At 35.4% G+C, this 19,253-nt stretch overlaps 3 protein-coding genes and 1 long non-coding RNA gene across 9 annotated transcripts; 1 reads left to right on the forward strand and 3 right to left on the reverse strand.

Moving 5' to 3' along the window:
* LOC26527152 (32 kDa beta-galactoside-binding lectin) lies at positions 1–1,849 on the reverse strand. Its single transcript, XM_015164678.3, has 2 exons — positions 252–1,849; positions 1–193 (listed from the first exon to the last, which is right to left on the reverse strand). The coding sequence occupies exons 1-2, from the start codon at positions 1,396–1,398 to the stop codon at positions 156–158; spliced, it is 1,185 nt and encodes a 394-aa protein (XP_015020164.1). The 5' UTR covers positions 1,399–1,849; the 3' UTR covers positions 1–155.
* Positions 1,850–1,941: 92 nt separating this feature from the next.
* LOC6575544 (galectin-9) lies at positions 1,942–6,100 on the reverse strand. Of its 5 annotated transcripts, none has more exons than XM_015164679.3 (3): positions 5,821–6,100; positions 3,357–3,472; positions 1,942–3,297 (listed from the first exon to the last, which is right to left on the reverse strand). In XM_015164679.3, exons 1-3 carry the CDS (start codon positions 5,905–5,907, stop codon positions 2,277–2,279), a joined length of 1,224 nt encoding a protein of 407 aa, XP_015020165.1. In that variant the 5' UTR covers positions 5,908–6,100; the 3' UTR covers positions 1,942–2,276. The 5 variants fall into 5 exon arrangements, with proteins under 5 accessions (XP_015020165.1, XP_002001555.1, XP_015020167.1 ...); XM_002001519.4 differs by lacking the exon at positions 5,821–6,100 and adding an exon at positions 4,966–5,325; XM_015164681.3 differs by lacking the exon at positions 5,821–6,100 and adding an exon at positions 4,980–5,067.
* Positions 5,583–14,149, forward strand: LOC122757134. The gene is made up of 2 exons (XR_006357053.1): positions 5,583–5,775; positions 13,925–14,149. It is a non-coding gene; the product is annotated as an uncharacterized LOC122757134 (long non-coding RNA).
* LOC6575547 lies at positions 7,146–12,094 on the reverse strand. Of its 2 annotated transcripts, XM_002001520.4 has the most exons (5): positions 11,427–12,094; positions 11,118–11,360; positions 10,328–10,459; positions 7,708–10,265; positions 7,146–7,651 (listed from the first exon to the last, which is right to left on the reverse strand). In XM_002001520.4, the coding sequence occupies exons 2-5, from the start codon at positions 11,253–11,255 to the stop codon at positions 7,348–7,350; spliced, it is 3,132 nt and encodes a 1,043-aa protein (XP_002001556.2). In that variant the 5' UTR covers positions 11,256–11,360; positions 11,427–12,094; the 3' UTR covers positions 7,146–7,347. The 2 variants fall into 2 exon arrangements, with proteins under 2 accessions (XP_002001556.2, XP_032585365.1); XM_032729474.2 differs by having other exon boundaries at positions 11,118–12,094.
* Positions 14,150–19,253: the final 5,104 nt, after the last annotated feature.

Here is a 19,253-nt window from a genome sequence, read left to right on the forward strand (position 1 = left end):
TCAACAGCCATACGAACAATTTTACTATTGAACAATATTGAACTCTACAATAAAACTTGAATTTCTTTCAGCTGACGATAATAATTTTAATTTATAGTTTTAGTTAAGGCATACTACTTTTTGTTAGGCATGCATCCTTTTGTATAATCTTGTACTTATTTCGCTTTGGTAGCCGAGCTGAGAATCGCACGTTCTGTAGGTAAATCAATTAGTCGATTAAAAATTAATATAAAATATATATATGTACGTACGGCGGACCCGCCCCGGAAGCGTGCCGACCTCGGTGACAACATTCCAGAGCTTCACGTCACCTCTGATGTTAACCATATCAATATCAGCGGGATTCATCTGATGCTTGAAAGTCAGAATCGAGTGCCCGTTGACAAATAGTTCATAGCAGTTCTTCCGACAGGCGATTATAAGAACAAATGCTTTTCCCGGTCCCAAATATGTGTGGAGACGTGAGATTTCACGATTTACCTCTTTACCGTTTATATAGGCGCTCCTTGTTATTATGGCCTTCCCCACCTTGGTGCGACTGCTCCGTAGGAAATTAGGACTAAATAGCAATGATATGGTTGGGTGTGGCCAAATGTTCTGCCCGCACTGTAAGGTTACACAAAAACTTTGTGGCATTAGTCGAACGCGACCTTCGATGCGCATCATACGACCATCAATTAGTTTTTCATCATCTAGCATTCGCCCGTAGAATGGTATGATCAAAGCTTTAGCAATAGGACGATCGACTAATTGAGCTGGAGTTTTAATTATTTGTAACTTATTCGGCTTTTTTTGACTGCTCTGAAGCAAAAGTTCTCTTGAAAAATCATTGATAAATGGCAAATCGTTCGGCAAACTACGGCTAACGCGAATTGGATATTCCGTAACATGGAAGATGTCTATGACAATGTCAGAGACATCTCCGCGCACATCAACTCCGCTTATCCACTTATAAGGCATTCGGTAATTATACGTCGCGAAATGAAAGCCATTTACCGAAATGAAAAACGAGCAGTCTGTCAGCAGCACCTGCATCCAAAAAGTTTTACCACGTTTGAGTTGAAAAGGTAAATTTGAGGAGTTTTCTTCTGGGCCCCACTTGCCCATTATCCGCGAGTTTCGTATGATATAGTTCTGTGGAAGGCGTGCTCCGATCTGTAAGATAATGTCGCGCCTTTCACATTTCAAGTTTTTTGGCTTTGCCAAAAAATCAATCACAAAGTGCTCGCAATCAAGAAGAATTAATCCATGAATGAGGAAACTTAGTCCAGGACAAGCTGTCTTACTCAGCTTAAACTGTTTCTTAAGATTAGCAGCGCTTCGTTCTTCGTAGAATATGGACAAAGCATCCAAATCTCGCCTCAAGGCAATACTGCGAGCGCCGCTGTATACATTCATGGCTTTCCAGCCCCCTATGGATTTTACACATACTCAAATATTGGCATTTCCAAAAGTCGTCAATTGGTTGTCTCTCAATGTTTAACCGAAACAATGTAGACTTATATCCTGTAATAGAGTTTGGAACAACTAATCAAGCAATAATTTAACTGAATTTTGTTGTATATTTGCGAAATGACTGAATATTTTCTGTATTGCTATACAGATGATGTTTTGATTGAAAGTGTCATTAAAAAGATTGCATGATTAACAACACTGGAGAGTTGTTTAAAATCCATAAATTCTTACAGTATGAGACGATTTTTTTGTGGTCTAACCTTGAAATTAAAATAAATAATATATATACTTTTTTAAATAAAAGTGATTTAAGATACGTGATGTTGAAAATTTCCTTAACTGAACGTAATCATTAGTTTTTATATCGTCTACTTATCGATAATAGCCGATAAAAATAATATAACTTTAATGCTTTATTTAACCACATCACATTAGCGAAAAATTTTACTGTTATTTAAATATTTGATATGAGAAGAAAACAATTGATTTAATAATTAGAACCAACATTCTTAAAATTTATTTATTTCTTAAATGAATGTTTCGTGAACTTCTAAAAGCAGATTATAACATATTTATATCAACAATCTATAACAAAAGCACCAATGCATAATTTTAATCGAAGGCAATGACTGCCGATCGACGGATCGCTTCCTTCTATTAGACCACGTTTCTAGCAACATATAGCAAGATGCTTTTAGACAAACATTTGTTTATACATATAGAAAAATTTAAATCGAAAGCAAATTATTGTCTTTAAAGGCAACTGGTTTATACTTAAGCTTATAACACGAAAACAGGAAGAGAACGACCTAAAGTCTTATCTAATACTCTTCTAAAGGTAAAGGATTATGATAGATGCGCACATTTTTCCCCCTAATAAATGGATTGACTTCTAGTGTCACATTCCAGAGCTTTACGTCACCCTGTATGTATACCGTATCAACAATATCTGGTTGAATTCGATATTTAAATTCAGTAAGGAACTGTCGGTTAACATAGACTTCAAACGAATTCGCGGAACAAGCAATGACCAAGCTAAATGTACGACCCGGACTAAAATTCGTGTCCAGTTCAGAGCGTTCCTCTTCGGCCCAAGATCCATTATACCAAGCGTTACGACAGACGATAGCTTTTCCTATAGCACCAGTGCTTGTTTGTGAGAAGCGTGGATTCAAATGGAATGCAATAATGGGATGTGGCCAAATATTTTGACCTTGTTGCAAATTTATGTAAAATGAATGTGGTAATAGGCGAACACGACCATCAATCCTTAAGCACCGCCCTTCTCGCAATGATTTTGGTAAAAATGTCCCATAGTATGGAAGCGTAAGCCCTTGATCAGTAGAATGACACTTAAATGAATTGTTTGCAAGTTTTGCACTGGGTGCACTGATGAGGCACCATTCATGAGGTATATTAATAACCTCCTCGACATTGGCATCAACCTCGTCCGCCTCTGTAGAAAGGTGAGCTTCTATGATCCGTACCGCTGATTCTTTTAAGCGTTGCGGGTAAGCCTGAACCACGGTACGCTCCATTTTCACGTCTTCCACGTCGCCTTTCACATCCAGAATTTTAACACCACTCAAAGGAAGGCGGTGGGCATATTCAGCAAAATGATTGCCATTGATCGATATCATATAGCATGCATCCGTAATAAGCACTTGTATTGCAAACCTATCCCCGCGACGTAGTAAAAACGGTAACGCCGAGGACACTTCCTCACGGCCCCAGACGTCGCGGACTTTGGTGTTACGCACAATGTAGTTCTGAGGAAGACGGGGATTAATGTGCAAGGCAACATCCCGTGTCGCATTATCGTATATAAAGTTAATGGAAAACCTGAGGATAAGTATAAATTTAGTGAACAATACATCTGTGATTTGTAATCAATTACTCACCTCTCGCAGTGAATTGAAATTTTTCCACTAAAGGTGAAGCTAACGCCTTCATAGAGTTCGCCAACATCATCGGTATAAAATTTGGGCAGTGCATCAGAGTATTCATAAAAGGAAGCCTAAAGTGAATAATGCTATTATTATGTGCTTCCATTTTGAAATTATTTACATTACGACAATGTCTATCTCTTCACTTTTACTATCAAAATTTAAAATATCAAAAATTGATAACATAGACATTTCTCAAACCCAATGTGCAACAAATAAAGACAGCCTACTCTGACTTCCCTGGCATAAACCAAATACCTACTAGTGAGTAGTAACACTGAAGAAAGTCAAGATCGTTTAAACATCTGGTTTCAGAACAGTTTGCATTATTATATTATATTATGTATACAATATGCATTTATTGCAATTAAATTGAGGATTATATTGAACTTTATCTGCCCTGAATTCATTGTACTCCTTGAATTTAAATAATATAAATATAAATAAGTACTTATGTGCATACGTTTATCATGCTTTTTATTATTATTTAAAAACAATCGATGTCACTAATATATAGTATATAGGAAGAGTCGCGCTTACCTCATTATAACCACCCTTACTATATAGATGACAAGAACTAAAAAGTTTTCTGCACAATGTCTTTAAGCACATCTCATAAATGTTTAATCACAGCAACAAGTGTAATTGGTTTTGCGGATTTAATGATGTAAAAATATACGCATGTATGTATGTATATGCAGGGGTTTTGCCGTTATAAGTAACAAGACATATGTATATACATATGTATATAAAAGTAAAAGCAACTTTGTGCACTATAGATTCTTATTAAAATAAATACATAAATATTATCACAGTTAATAATAACTTTCTAAATAAGCTAGAAAAATTCCACTTTATTGAGTTATTTGTCTGACTCTTCATTATTCACTACTGCCGCAATTGTTTTTACTTATTTTGATGTGACATTTGGTTGTGTCGCCCAAAACAGGAGAGACTTAAAGCTAAAGCGCAATGTTGAAAAGCTTATATACACATACATACATATCTAAATACTTATTCCATATTTGTATGTATGTATATGTATGTATATGTATGTTGTCTGTTGTACCATTGGACGCTAATATAATATAATGTATGTATATATGAACTTAAACAATAACACATTATCGAAAGTGATGATGTCTGGCAAAATAATACATAAACATTTGTATATACATATTTCAAAACTTACACTTAAAGTATATATATAAATAAATAATGAGAGCAAGGCACGGTGCGACTATTGTGTGGCCCACGACTGTGGATAACAGCTGAGCGAAAGCTCGAAAGCTTCTCGTCGTTGTGAGTAACAGAATAAGTGAAGGAGAGCCCGCTAAATGTCAAATAGACGAACAAACAACAAGAGCTGCGCTCATCGACAGACAACGCAGGCATGCCTGATATACATACACTTTACATTAACTTTAAATTTAACTAATACGTAATTGAAGGCATTTACAGATCTAAACGTAGTCCGTATATAAATGCATACATAAGCATGCACGTACTTCATCATATCAACGAAATAATTCATATATTAAAAGCTTACGTTGTCTTTACGTACATTAAAATCCATACCATTCACAATTTCGATATCATTGCACCATTCCATTTGCTGGTGGTCAAAGTTTTCAAAGGGCTGGTAGCTTGCGCTCGCTTCAACAGCTGCAAAGTCTATTTGCGTTCCCGTAGCATGTTGCATGCTTTCAATTTCGCTATTGCCTGGTGGGCTTTTGCACTGATACAACCAGTGTTCTCGACAGTAAAACCAAAAGGAACGCAGACGGCGTTTGGTATGGTAATATTGTAAACTTCGCACGAAATTGAAATGATTGTGCCAAAATGCATCCGACAGATCGCAGAGTTCGCGTATCAACAACGTGATTGCAGTCATACTAACCGGTTGACAGAAAGCGTCACACAATTTCTCGTTTCTGAGATGCTTGGAGCTATTGCTCTCAATGTGGTCTCTCACTCTCTTTGCTCTCTATCCGCTTGCTCTCACCATACAGTTCTTTTGTGTAATCATGTGTATTGATTATATATAGCTGTATATACAACGCATACACACACCTTGACACATACACAGTTTGTCGAAGTGTGTGTCTCTCTCTATATCTTTCGCTCTTTTCTATTGAGCACGAAAAATATGTGCCAGAAGCTTTTTTGCCTGTTCTTGATGAAAAAGTGGTCAGCTATCCACCAAGGTGCAACCACTTCGCGTTTAAATTATCGACTGTTTTGTACTAAAGGTTTGATATACATTCACAGGTAGTAGTTCTTTGATAACGCCTACGCATGGATTTAACAAATCAAAGATAGGGACATTTCAACTATTGATAGAGCTATAAAAAAACCCCTTCTAATGGTTGCGGTAATAAAGAAGATTGCACTAAAATATGTAGATATGTGTACTTACATCGTTACTGTTTGCATTAAAAAAGTTTTCCTCATCGCTACTGCCTGGCTCCACTTCATGTTTCCGTTTTTCACAGCAGCAGCTCATTGAGCTAAAGACTACTATTTCCCTTAGAAATACAAAATTTAATAATACGCTTTGCAACGGACCTGAGTACACGTAGTAATGTGATAAGTAGTAAGTAGTAAGTAGCGTTACCAGCTATCCGTAAACACAAAATGCAAAAATAGAATCTGCACACAAAATTGATTTTCTGTCGTTTCTACAACCGTTGCAAGTCGCGAAAAATGACCAACTAATTTTTTTTTGCTTATAATTTACTTTGTATATGGTTGTTATATACACACATATCTAAATTTGTTCAGACGCTCGGGTGATTCAGACAGATCGCACCCAAGCAGTATTTTATCTTTATTATTGTTTTGCCGTATCACCTCAGCTATAGAGGAAAATTCAGGCAGAACTTGCACACCAACTGATAAACATTTACTGAAAAATTAGATATATAAGACTATTAAAATTAAAAAAAAAATAAAATTAAAGGATTGTCGTTGATTGTACTTACATTAATTTTTTGTATCTAATAAAAATGTACACAAATAATTTAAATATTTCCCTTCATATTTGAAGGTTGAACGTTTCAAAATTGAGTCAATATGTAATTCATTAAAATTCAAGTTCTCGCTGTCTTTCGCTAATTGATATTTTTATACCCTGAACCCATTGAAAATGGGAAATCAGGGTATAATGGTTTTGTGAAAAGTATGTAACAGGCAGAAGGAGGCGTGGCAGACCCCTTAAAGTATATATATTCTTGATCAGGACGACGAGCTGAGTCGATATAGCCCTGTCCGTCCGTCCCTCCGTCCGTCCGTCCGTATGAGCCGTCCGTATTTGGATACCACGCCCCCTTCGCCCCCAATTTTAAAAAAACGCATTTCAAGTACTAGAGACTTGTGCTTTGGAATGTACACACATTTTAACCATATGATTACGCTCTAAAAGTTTCATTAAGATCGTGTGTCTACAAAAGAAATTATTCAACAAATAAATTCTCATAATATTGCCCACATTGCAGCGCAGCCTAAGCGCTGTCGCTGCTTACTGCGCAGCTAGCAGAGCGCGTGCTTATAAGTGCATGTGTATGTATGTGTGCATAAAAAAAGTCCAGAATGATTAGAATATCAGCTTGGAGGAGGGTTCAGGGTATCTCCTAGTCGAGCAGTCTCGACTGGAGCCTTCTTACTTATTAAATATTCAATTTACAAAGGATATTTAGCAAACAAATTGGTTAAAATTAATAAGCCCAAGAAAATAAATACGGCTTTTATATAACTTGGGTGTCGATAAGGACAATTAATATATTTATCTTTTGTTGAATAATAGTTAAACTATTTATAAATAAAGTACGTATATACTGTGTACAGTGCGTCTTAATAAAATATTAAAAGTGTAACAAGTTCTGAGCATATTTTATATGTCAGACAAAGCCCGATTAGTTTACAATTTAAGCTTAGGCTGAACAACCTAACGTTGCCTGGCTGAACGCCTTCCCATAGCATGTTGCGACTTCGCATTCGACAGCGGTTTGTCAACGCTTGGAGACTTATAATACTTTGACATCGTTTTGCTAGTGCGCGTAGGACGATTAATATGCTCCGGGCTTTTTTCAGGGTCTGTTTTCAAAGGCAAATCATCATCTTCATCCCATCGCTCTCTTTTCTTTTCTTCACTGCCGCAGTCATCGTCATGAACATCGGTTTTCGACTTATTACGATTTCTTCGATTGCGTGACGATGATGAACTTACATCAGGTCGATCCGATTTCTCACTAAAATTATACTAATATTAGTCAAGAATTAAAATGGGCGCAATGAGTGTACTTACTCTTTGAACGATAATCTGTTTTTATCTGCGTTCTTTGTTTTGCGTTTTAATAGTTCTAATTCGCGTTCTGCAATTGCCTTTTTGTGCTCCTCAGAAGATTCACAAGTAACTAATTTAGTAGTTGAATCCGCCATCTGTTTTACGGGCTCCTCTTGTTTAACGCGCTTTAATTGTTGCTGCTGTTCCTGAGCCTGTTTTAGTGACCGCTTTAGTGCACTGCGCAACGTGTCACGAGCACTTTCTGTGAAAGCATCCTTTCCAGGCTGTGGTAAACCTATAGCTTCTAGAAGTTTTTGCCCGAGAGCTGACTTAACATTCGTTTTACGTACGCTTGCCGTTGGATTGTTAGGCTTGCTTTTGGTGGCAAGGTTGGTCTCTATCTCCTCACCGGTACTTTCAACTGCAATGTTAGTGATACTACTGGAAATAACTTCTGGTACTGTACTGGTTGGTGCTTGTGGAGTTTCCACTAAGTTATCGACAGTAGAAATTTCAACGATTTTAGAAGGATCGCTAGTACAAATGATCTCATCTGTGCTCTTGTCTTGTTTGAGCTCAGTCTTAGAATTATTTTCATCTGCTTTCGGCATTGAAATCTCTGCTCTATTTGCTGTTTTTGTAACAGCCTTGCGGCGCTTAATGATCGGCCGTGTTATCGGAGAAGGGTTAGATATTTCTTGAGGTGGTATTGTGAACGTTGAAACATCTCTATCAGGCGCTAAGGGATTATCAAGTAATGGTTCGGGCTCAACGAGAACAATATCTTCTAAATTTATTGCATTGCTCGTCGTTGAAGAACTGCGTTTCCGGTGTAATGAGCGCTGAATTTTCGAGTCCTGCTGCTGTTTTAGCATGGAAGTTAGCGCTTCGTTAAGAACATCAGCTGGACTTGTGTTAAATTGTGACAGTAACATGGCGTTAATGTTGAGCAATTCATTTGCAACTAGTGTCGCGTTTGATGTCGTTGCTATGTCCTCAGTGCTCGGCGGTTCGTTAACACTTAAATCATGCAAACGTGATTTTCGCTGTGAGCATTTCGAATCCACGGGCTTATTTGTTAGTGGCTGAGGGTGCGCTTCATCCGTCGGACTAGACGGCACCAATTGTACCGAAGTCTCGGGTGGTAACTTATACGGCATTGTACACTCCCCTATCGTCTGCAGCTCAGCGGTTGCTGATGGACTTGCAAGTGGAGAAGGAGTCTTATTCGAATTGCAGGACGGATTGTTGTGCTGTTGCTGGACAATAGCCATCATTGGAGCAAGATAAGGACCCAGTAGCTGTGTTAGATCATTATCTTGAAGAAGGTTACTATCCGACATAATTACTGCAAATTTTGAATTTTTTAATTTTGCCATTTGCTCGTCACAATTGCCAGCTGTGACCGGCCATTTAAGCGCCTTAAGTATTAGTTTCAGAAGGTCTGGATCTCGAATGACATTGCCAAGGGAAATGGCATCGGTTAGGGTGCTCATGCTGGGTAGCGCTTTAGATTTGTTAACTGGTGTTTTTTCTGCTATTAAACTGACATCGTGAGGTGCCCGAACATTTTTTGCGTGTGATGCTCCAATTTTTTGTAATTTCGGTGGACTTTTGAGGGGCAAAGTGGTAGGCTCTTCCTTTTTCTTTTTAGGAGCAGCTATAATGATATGCTCAGGAAGCGCTTCCTCTACAGAAGGTTCAACTCCATACAACGACTGGTGTGGCACTACCGTGGTCGTAACGAGTGGCCTAATATCAATATCTTCTAAAGTCTGGCGTTGGTGAGATGGTTTTAATAGAGATACCTGGCCGTCGCGTATGGCACTGATGTTGTTGAGAGCATTTTTAAGATTACGTTGCTTTTGTTGAATTACACTCTTGGGCAAATTGGGTACGCCTGCAATGCAAACTTTTTGTGTAGCGGAAGTAGGCACTTGATGTTTTTTAGCATGAGTAGATATACTACTTCCGGCAGTGTATCCTTTATTAACTTCAGTAGTAGTGATTGTAGGTGCACTACCTGTGATGCGGCCATGGGTCTGAATAAAATTGATAACACCTGCTGGAGAATGCCGTTTTTCAGGACTATGTGACTTTGTGACTTTGGAAAGCGCCACCTCCGGATGTATTGGTGCTAGAGAGGGCGGCAGTTGCATTGAACGCTGAGCTATTGACATCGGTGCTGAACTGTAACGTGAATCCCCAAAAACGCTATTACGCCGAGTCGGCTGGGTTAGATTATTCATTTTAACATTACTGCGGCTGTGGGTGTATTCAGGCGCATCGCTTTGTCGCTTTTGCTGATGGCGCTGATGAATCTCACTGTCTTTATTAGTCAAACTGATTACAACATCGTCATGTTTATCGCTCCCAATCCGGTGATGTGAGCCAGAAGGAAAAGTCTGGTCCGAAGGACGCGATAGCAATATTGGATGAAATGTATTATTATCCTCGCAGCTGAAATTGCGTTTAATATTGGATTCATTCTGGATGGATTCATTGATCTCCTGCGCAGGTGTAGTCGGCATTAATGACTCGTTAACAAGTGCTGCTGTCGCTTGGCGCGATTGCTTAGGCTATAAAGGAGGGTTAGATATTATTTTTGTTCAGAAAAAATAATAAATACATTTGCAAATACCACTGTGCTTAGCAGAAAGTCTCGAAATACACGCTGTGTGTGCTTGGCTATATTAGAAAGTGAGGCAGTAGCTTCCACCTGTCGATAACAAGATTTGCAAAGTACTTTAGGTAGGGGATCATTTTCGGCAACCTGTAAATAAAAGTTTCAATAACATTATAAATATGGGTAAAATTTAATTTGGTTTAGCAAATGTACACAAGCCATTTTATTGTTTATGTCATTCCCGCATGAATTTATTTTCCATAAATACATTTAAGCACGCTGTACTACATATGTATACATATATATACAATATGAGAGAAGAAATCATGCATGCAGGAGGTAAGCTCACGCAGCTCGTTTTTGTCTTTCAGTATTTTGAAATTACTCTTTATTATACACACATGCACAAGAGCGCATACGCACACACACACACAAACATACACACGCATGTATTTCAAAGTCCGCGCACACACTAACTCTAGCTATTGCTAAACGAGATTTTTTGCTGTGTGCTGTTTCTCACTGTTTGCTATAAAATTTTTCTTTGCCTACTTTACCCAACCGACATTTTCGCCCACACGTAAATACAAGCAAATAGTATAATGGTATACATGTACACATACATAATACATATATATTTTCATTTAATATATATTTTTGTATTTGTATTTGTATAAATATAGAAATTTGTTAAATAATTTCATTTTGTATGTTGTGCTTATGGAAATTTACATATACATGAATTATACATATTTTTTTTTTATGAATATTCATGTTAAGATTCTTAAACTTTTTTTTTACTTACGTTGAGGAAGATATGACGTGCTATTTTATCCTTCAGGCCAGTTGTTTTGAAAATAAAAACACTTTCGACAACAGAATTGGTTTTACATTTTGTGTTTGCTGCACAAATGCGACACAAGTGCTCAAATTGTGCATCCATATTAGAAGCCGCGATATCTCGTGTTAAGAGCTTACAAGTATATGAATAGGTATGTTTGTATTTTTTTAAGAGCACATTTAATTGGAAGCCGTTATTCCTGGCATGCTGAAAGATATCCACTTTAAGCCTTTTTTGTATATGAATACATATGCACTCTATTTAGCACCATACCTGTAAGAAAGTCTTAACAGATTCAAACTAGAATCAGGCTATCAGGCAATAATAGACTCATGTACATATGTATGAATATGTACATGCATACACATTTATTTTTAGCTGCACTTTGTTTTACGAAACACTGCAAATTTGTCAAACTTATTTCACTGCACCCGATTTACGCGCTGCTCGCCTCACACGCGCTTCGTTGTCATCAATTTGCACACATTCACAGTTACGCCAATACGACCACTACTATAATGTGGCTTGCCTTGTTTACTATATTATTTTTTATTTTTATTTTTGTGGTATTATTACAGTTTCGTGAAAGTCGCGAGCGTATGAGAGAGAAGAAAGAGAGAGCGCGTGTGCAAAATATAGCAAAATATAACACTAATCATAGCATTTTCAGTGAGCATGTGAAACGACCGATGATCAAAAGAGAGTATTCGAGAGAGAGAGAGAGAGAAGAGTAATTTTTTTATTCTTCTTCTTTGTCAGCATGCAGACGCTTACAGTTTTGATTAATATTGCGCCTTTTTGTGTGTAAAATGTAATTAGTTGGATTAAATATTATATTTTTTTAAATATATTAACAGGTTGTGTTAGTTCACCAGTCCTTTTAAATACAGAGCGTCGTAGTCTCACCAACACTTGCGCTTCGACGAGCGAACGAAAAGAAACTGAAAGAAAAATGAAAAAAACATATACATATACTCTACGACGGCTTGTCACACATACACTCTTACACTGCAATTTCACGTTGTTTTTGTTGTGCACGCTTTGCGTGTTGAGTCGCTGACTGTATGCGTGCGTGTCTGGCTGTTGTTTTTATTACACACACACAACGCTATTTTATTTTGTGTTGTTCGTCGCATTCATGATATTTTGTTGTTGTAGTTGTATGGGTGAGTATCTGTGTTGCAGACATTTTGATGGCGTTTAGCCAGTTTTCCGCTGTCTGTGGAACTGTGTTGATTTTTTTTCTGTATATGTACATATATGTATGTGTATATGTTCGGATACATAATATATACACACACACGCATTTATTATAAATATATAATATATGTGCGTGTATATGTACATATGTATATGTTTTCTCCGCTGTTTTAGCATTTTAGTAGGGCTTTTATTTTCATAATAAAACTTGTTCTCAATCGTACATTTTATTTCGCTTTGCATTCTCTTCCGTACACCATTCGCTATCACCGCGTGTGTGTAGCACACACACATACACACATTGTGTATCAACACGCTTGGATGAATGTGTGTGTGATCATTATTTTCTGTTTTACTTCGTATTTCTGTTTCTTTTGTATTTACCTCACTAACACTCGCAAGCAGTTTTGAATAAACTACCACATATGTATGAAAATTATTTATTTTTTGTAGCATTCCTTCACTTTTTTTATTTATTTTTTTTTGCAACATTCTTTTTGAGTTATTTGAATTGCAACTACGAATGTAAATACATATATATTGACGAGGAGTATATACAAAAATATAATTGTAAATACATATAAAAATTTTACAAATTAGAAAGTAAGCGCATAGGTATGTACATATACATACATATACATTTGCTTATGTGCAAGCAATGTAGCATTTTACACATATACATATGTAAACATATAAATGTATAATAATAATAATATTTAATTCCTAATATATGCATATGTAAATATATATATGTATAATTATATATGTACTTGTGTCCTTAGTTTTCATAGTGATAATTTAGGGATTAATCAAGCGGTTAATTTTAAAATTTTAATTTTAAAATTTGAGATGGTGTGTGCATGTCGGAGTGGTCATGCATATGTATAATAGAGCATGTTGTGCATCTAGTAAAAAAATTTGAGAGTACAGAAAAGCATACATACATACCTGTATATACATAAATTGTGAATAAGCATTGATACATATGCATACCTACATATAATATAAATATAATGCACATATATACATGCATATATACTTGAGGGCTTACTTAAAAGAAGAGTATGCCTAGCTGCCATCTTTTAAAAAAATACTCATACAAATAAGACTTCATTTACATGCATATACATCCCAAAGTATGCAATAGAAGGTGTATAGGAATTTTAGTTTTTCTTATTTTGCAAATCGCGTTTTATAACTAGATTATCAATAAATCAAACAACATTTTTCTGTTTTTAATTGCTGGTAAATCAGCATGACAGAAATCTCGAAACGCTTGACTTTATCCGACCACTTCAGAAGCTAACAAACAATTTCATTCAGGTTTAACACATGTCGCATGAAAGTATGCAATAACTTAATACAATAAATTCCTTTCTATTATTATTTTTATTTTTATTTTACTTAAACAGGCTTTTTACTACCTAATTAACAGCTTAACAAGTTGAACATAAAGACACAATTATTTACAGTACAGAAATTTCATAACAATAACAATTTACAAAAACATCAACAAACAATAACAATTTTTAAGTAAATCACATTCAATTTTACTTGATACATTTTTATAGGAACCTCGCAGGGAGGTCCTGTGGATGGCACTTCTTGAGAATAAATTCCTGGAAAATAATTTTACCTAATTTTATTTTTATCTAAATACATACATCATAAATAAAAGCATTATAATATTATGATTCACTGATGATAAATGTGAATCTACATACTAACATCAAAAGAGACACATTATAGCATAAGACAACATACACTATATAAATAAATATAATACTATTGCTGAATCTCGGTACTGCTGTTATCGGTACTTCGAATCGGAAATTATTTAAATATATCAGTTTATTTTTGTTTTAAATAACATTAGTGATGAAAAGAAAGAAAAAGTAGCTCGCATACCAGGGACACCTTTTCTGTCAAAAACCGTGGCATACTTTGTGACTGATATTAAAAAATGAAACACTGTAAATACTTCTCAGTCCACAGAAATTGAGTAAGGTTTGGCCCTAATTTTATGTACATAAATGTGTTGTTAAAGTACTATATCTGATTGTACCGTTTCTACACTTAATAAACCAAATAAAATAAAGAAAAAAAAAAAAAACTGTAAATAATTAGAGATCCTAATCAACTTTAAATAATATTTACTTTTGTTTTTATATTCATATTGAATATGTGTATAACAAATGTTTCTCAGGTTTTATGTTTTTTAATACATTTTTATTGGTGTACATTTATTCATCCATACGAAAAACAATATTGTTTTATTTTCATCACATCGTTTACTATAGATTACTAACAAATAATAGAACATGCGAAATAATATTTCCGTTTCCTCGAAAGTACTAGTTCCATTGCATACTTCTATCATTAATAAAATTATAATAAAAGTAATACCAAATCTTCGTTAGTGATAAAAATGATTAGTTTTGAAATTTTGTAGTATGTTTAATTAGCTTGACTAAAATATGTCAGTGTAAGAGCACTTTACATCATCCCTAAAGATAATTATACCCTGAACCCATTGAAAATGGGAAATCAGGGTATAATGGTTTTGTGAAAAGTATGTAACAGGCAGAAGGAATCATCGCAGACCCCATAAAGTATATATATTCTTAATCAGGACGACGAGCTGAGTCGATATAGCCCTGTCCGTCTGTCCGTCCGTCCGTCCGTATGAGCAAATGGATCTCAGAAGATATAAGAGCTAGAGAGCTGAAATTTGGCATGCATACTCGTGTATACCATAGGCAGTACAAGTTTGCTTTATTTTTTGATAACTCATCCGATAACTTTTTATCGAAAATAATCGTAAAATCGACTTGGTTTTTTCAGCCTAGTTTGAACACTTTTAAATCTGGAGACTTCGAATTTGCGTTGTATATAGAGTTAATGGACACAAAGATTTTGTAATTTACAGATTTTGGATACCACGCCCCCTTCGCTCCCAATTTGTATCTGAACGCATTTCAAGTACTAGAGACTTGTGCTTTGGAATGTACACACAATTTAACCATATGATTGCGCTCTGAAAGTTTCATTAAGATTGTATGTCTACAAAAGAAATTATTCAACAAATAAATTGTCATAATATTGCCCACATTGCAGCGCAGCCCAAGAGCAGCCGCTGCTTACTGCGCAGTTAGCAGAGCGCGTGCTTATAAGTGCATGTGTATGTATGTGTACATAGAAGAAGTGCAGAATGATTAGAATATCAGCTTGGAGGGTTCAGGGTATCTCCTAGTCGAGCAGTCTCGACTGGAGCCTTCTTACTTGTTTGATTTCAGTTAATTTTATATGTTTTATAGGCGTTTGAAAAAAAAAAAAAAAAAAAAACGAATATCAATGTTACTCACTGTATATGTATATATATTTGTCTATATATATATATAGTATGTTAATAACAAAAATTAAAATGATCTTTTCATTTCCCAGTGGCACTAAGCCATACCAAACTTCTGAAGAAAAATGCATTCAACACTCAATGTGCACAATGCAAAAAACCGGTCTTTAAATTGATCCAGTTACTCATTTAAGCAAGCGACATGGGTCGAAGCGAAAGCTTACAAATCGTCATTTATATATACGTGGACAATTTACAAATAAAGAATATTTCTTCTATTTAGCTAATAAAATGAAGGAAGGTTAGCTAGAGGAGTGGGGTATTTTTAGATTAGCATCCGCGAATAATACCATTCTCGCCATTCATTTTTAATAGTTTCATAAATTTGACTATGATAATGCAGTTTCATTGTAATTTCCTCTAAATGTAAGCCTATTTGGTCCATCTAACCTGGGTGTGTCACCGAAATTTTAAATGCCAATTAATAGCAGTAAATATTAAGGTCACAGCTGCAAACACTATTAACGATTTATTGACATTTAAGTTAAGTGATAAATACCTGTGTTCCTCAGCAATCAGTTCATGAAATTATGGCGTTGCTAATGAAGCAAATAGTTTGATTGTCATTTGTTTTGACTGACAATGCTCAAAATAAATACTTTCACTACTTTGGTTAAGTTGAGGCAATACAAATGCACTATAATTAATATCATTTTCTCAAGTTCCTTTTGAAATTTTTCATAAAAAATGAAAAAAAAGTTTATCTATGCATAAATGTACATTCACATACAAGATATAAAAAAATCCAGCGGTAGAATGTAAATTACTTACGTACATATTAATTACCAGTTTTTTAAATATTAGAACAGATCAGAACAGGAACTTAATAATTAAAAAACATTAAATATACATCCGATTATATATACTCCGTACATATGTAAAAAAGAGTTTAATTTTTGATGGGAACTCACATGTTCGGGTTTGTACAATAATTAATTGCCAACAACAAAATTAAACAATCTCTGGATACACTTAGGTAAACTGATCCGACAAGGCGTGGCTGGTCAGCTGGCTATACAACACAGCTGGCGTAATATTATGCTGTGGAGTATCGGTATTAAGTATTAGCCGGTTCTCGTAAATTCTAGTTTCTAGGTGCCACAATTTAAATGACGCGGTCGTGCTCGTTCGCCTGCTTCCATATGCATATAAAATTGCAGCATTCGCCCAATACCTGGCGTCTTAGCTTTAGCCACAATACAGCAATTGTAGCGTTGAGAAGCCGCCCAGTCGGTGATTGCGAAACAGTCACTCCAAGGCGTGGAGAAGGTCAGCAAGTCGGTTGTTGCTACCTTTGTTGTCGTTGCATTCACATTGTTGCCGTTGATTCTGAGACTGTTCTGATTTCGATTTTATAACTGCCGCTGCGAACATGGTCCAATGTATGGTTGGTTTTGTGAGTGGGTGAGGTATTATTAACCAAAACAAATAGTAAATATTTTTAAAAGAAATATATATAAATCTGATTCAATCCCCTTTGTTTATATATATATTTAGGACTCATTAAGATCAATTGCAAATTGACTCATTAAGATCAACAAATCATAGACCCTAATGAAAGCCTGTTATAATTAATACATAAAATAATTCAATGAATTTAAAAAATAAAAGCTTCATTTCAAAAATAACTTTAACAGTTTTTAGTTTGACTGAATATCGCAGGTCAAAAACCTTTTTTTTCATTAAATATCGATTTATTTGAATATTATTATATATTATCGTATTACTGAGTCTTGCAAACAGATTTGTTGCTGAATAAATTGAGGTTTTTCACAAAAGCTTTTTCAATTATCAGGGCCATTAGATCGTGAGCTTTTCTTAAACGCAGCACTCCCATTTTTAGCCAAGTTGTGAGTACAATAGATCGGTCGAAAGACCAAAGCAAGTAGACACAATGTACAATCTGCCATGAAGGCCGTTACAAATGTAGACTTATGCATGTACACACTTACGTACGTACGTATGAGAGTAGGCTTTTGAGCTTACAATAGACTGTTCAGTTAACGTATTAATAGGGAAGTTATCAAGGTTGCATACTTAACGGTTTAATGTACACACTCAAATTTTTGGTAATTTTGTCAATGCCCAATATGCGGTTAAATTGATTGTGTATAATTTTAAGTAAGTTTCCAGGGACTAGTTTGCTCACATTGCAGTACCTCTTGCAAATCGGCTTATTGTGCGCTTCTTTTAGCCACAACTACTCTTAACTTATCAAAACACTAAAATAAAAAGTAAGAACTAGTTTTTATTCCAGTGTTGGGACTATTGAGCACCCTTTACTCATGTTAACTAACCTCAGTCATTTAGTATACGACTTGGTAATCATTGGCGCTAGGTCAAACACATATTGCAGACAGATAGATGACTTAGTATTTATCTAGTACACACTTTATTGAAATTTATAAATACTTTTCATAGACTTGTGGGGTAAGTACAGGGTGTACTACCAGTTTGGCAGTACAACATGGTAGTAATAAATAAATATATTATCGCCGCCCATTTGTGAAGTGAATGGCAAATATCTTAGGGGCGCTGTCTTTCTGCAATGGTATATGAAGCTGAAAATGACAAATACTTTTGTTAACATTCACAGCAATTTGGAGCGTCAAATGTTGCTTGGATTTTGTAATTAAGACATTGTGGGACAATATAATAATTTGTTTATGAAAATATACATTAACTTAATAACTTTTCGGCATAACTATGACACATTTGTATATTTACACCATTGAGACAAACTGACAACCTGGCAAGCTTAATTTTTGTTTTACATATATTTATAGCCGTTAACCCTGATAAAGTCTTCAAATGTGTTAAAAGTGCGCTGCCAGTCTAATTTTGATAAGCCTTAAACTAAATTAGTAAGTTGCGCTGTAACTTTAGCTACACTAAAACTTGTGAGTATCCAGTTAAATATATGAAAAATCTACATTTAAAAGTCAGTTATCTGACATTTGAATAATGTTAATTTACTTAAGTTGCCAAGCCTCATGGAAAGTTTTTTTGTTCATAAGTTTTAGCTTTACTTTTGGTCTAGTTGTTCGGCATTGTTCTTGCTTGTTGCCGTTGTCTTCCGATAGTTTCACTTTTAACTATTTACTTCAAAATAGCTTGTATTATATGGAGCTATAGTCTTTGTTATGTAAAAAAATACAGTTCACAAGGAACTGGCACAACAACTTGAATTCAGTTTTAAATAATAAATTGATGTGGTAAGTATTTTCAGTATTAAATTGAGTTAACACATTTGCTAAGCAAAAGCAAATCTACGTCTACTAGCGAGCATTAAAAATTAATAGGCAACATGAACTAACTCTCGCCATTAGATCATAAAAGCTTTTGTCAGCAAGACAAATTTTACTCTTACTTTCAAAAGTTAAAGAGAGTCCGTCGAGGCGAGCAGCTATGCACGTAGCAGACGACATAACAGCGCCATTAACAGTGGTGGCTCTGTTAACTAACAGTCAACCACAATAGAGACCAAT

The sequence above is a fragment of the Drosophila mojavensis genome, unplaced genomic scaffold, assembly GCF_018153725.1.
Source record: "Drosophila mojavensis isolate 15081-1352.22 unplaced genomic scaffold, ASM1815372v1 contig_36, whole genome shotgun sequence".
NCBI lineage: Eukaryota > Metazoa > Arthropoda > Insecta > Diptera > Drosophilidae > Drosophila > Drosophila mojavensis.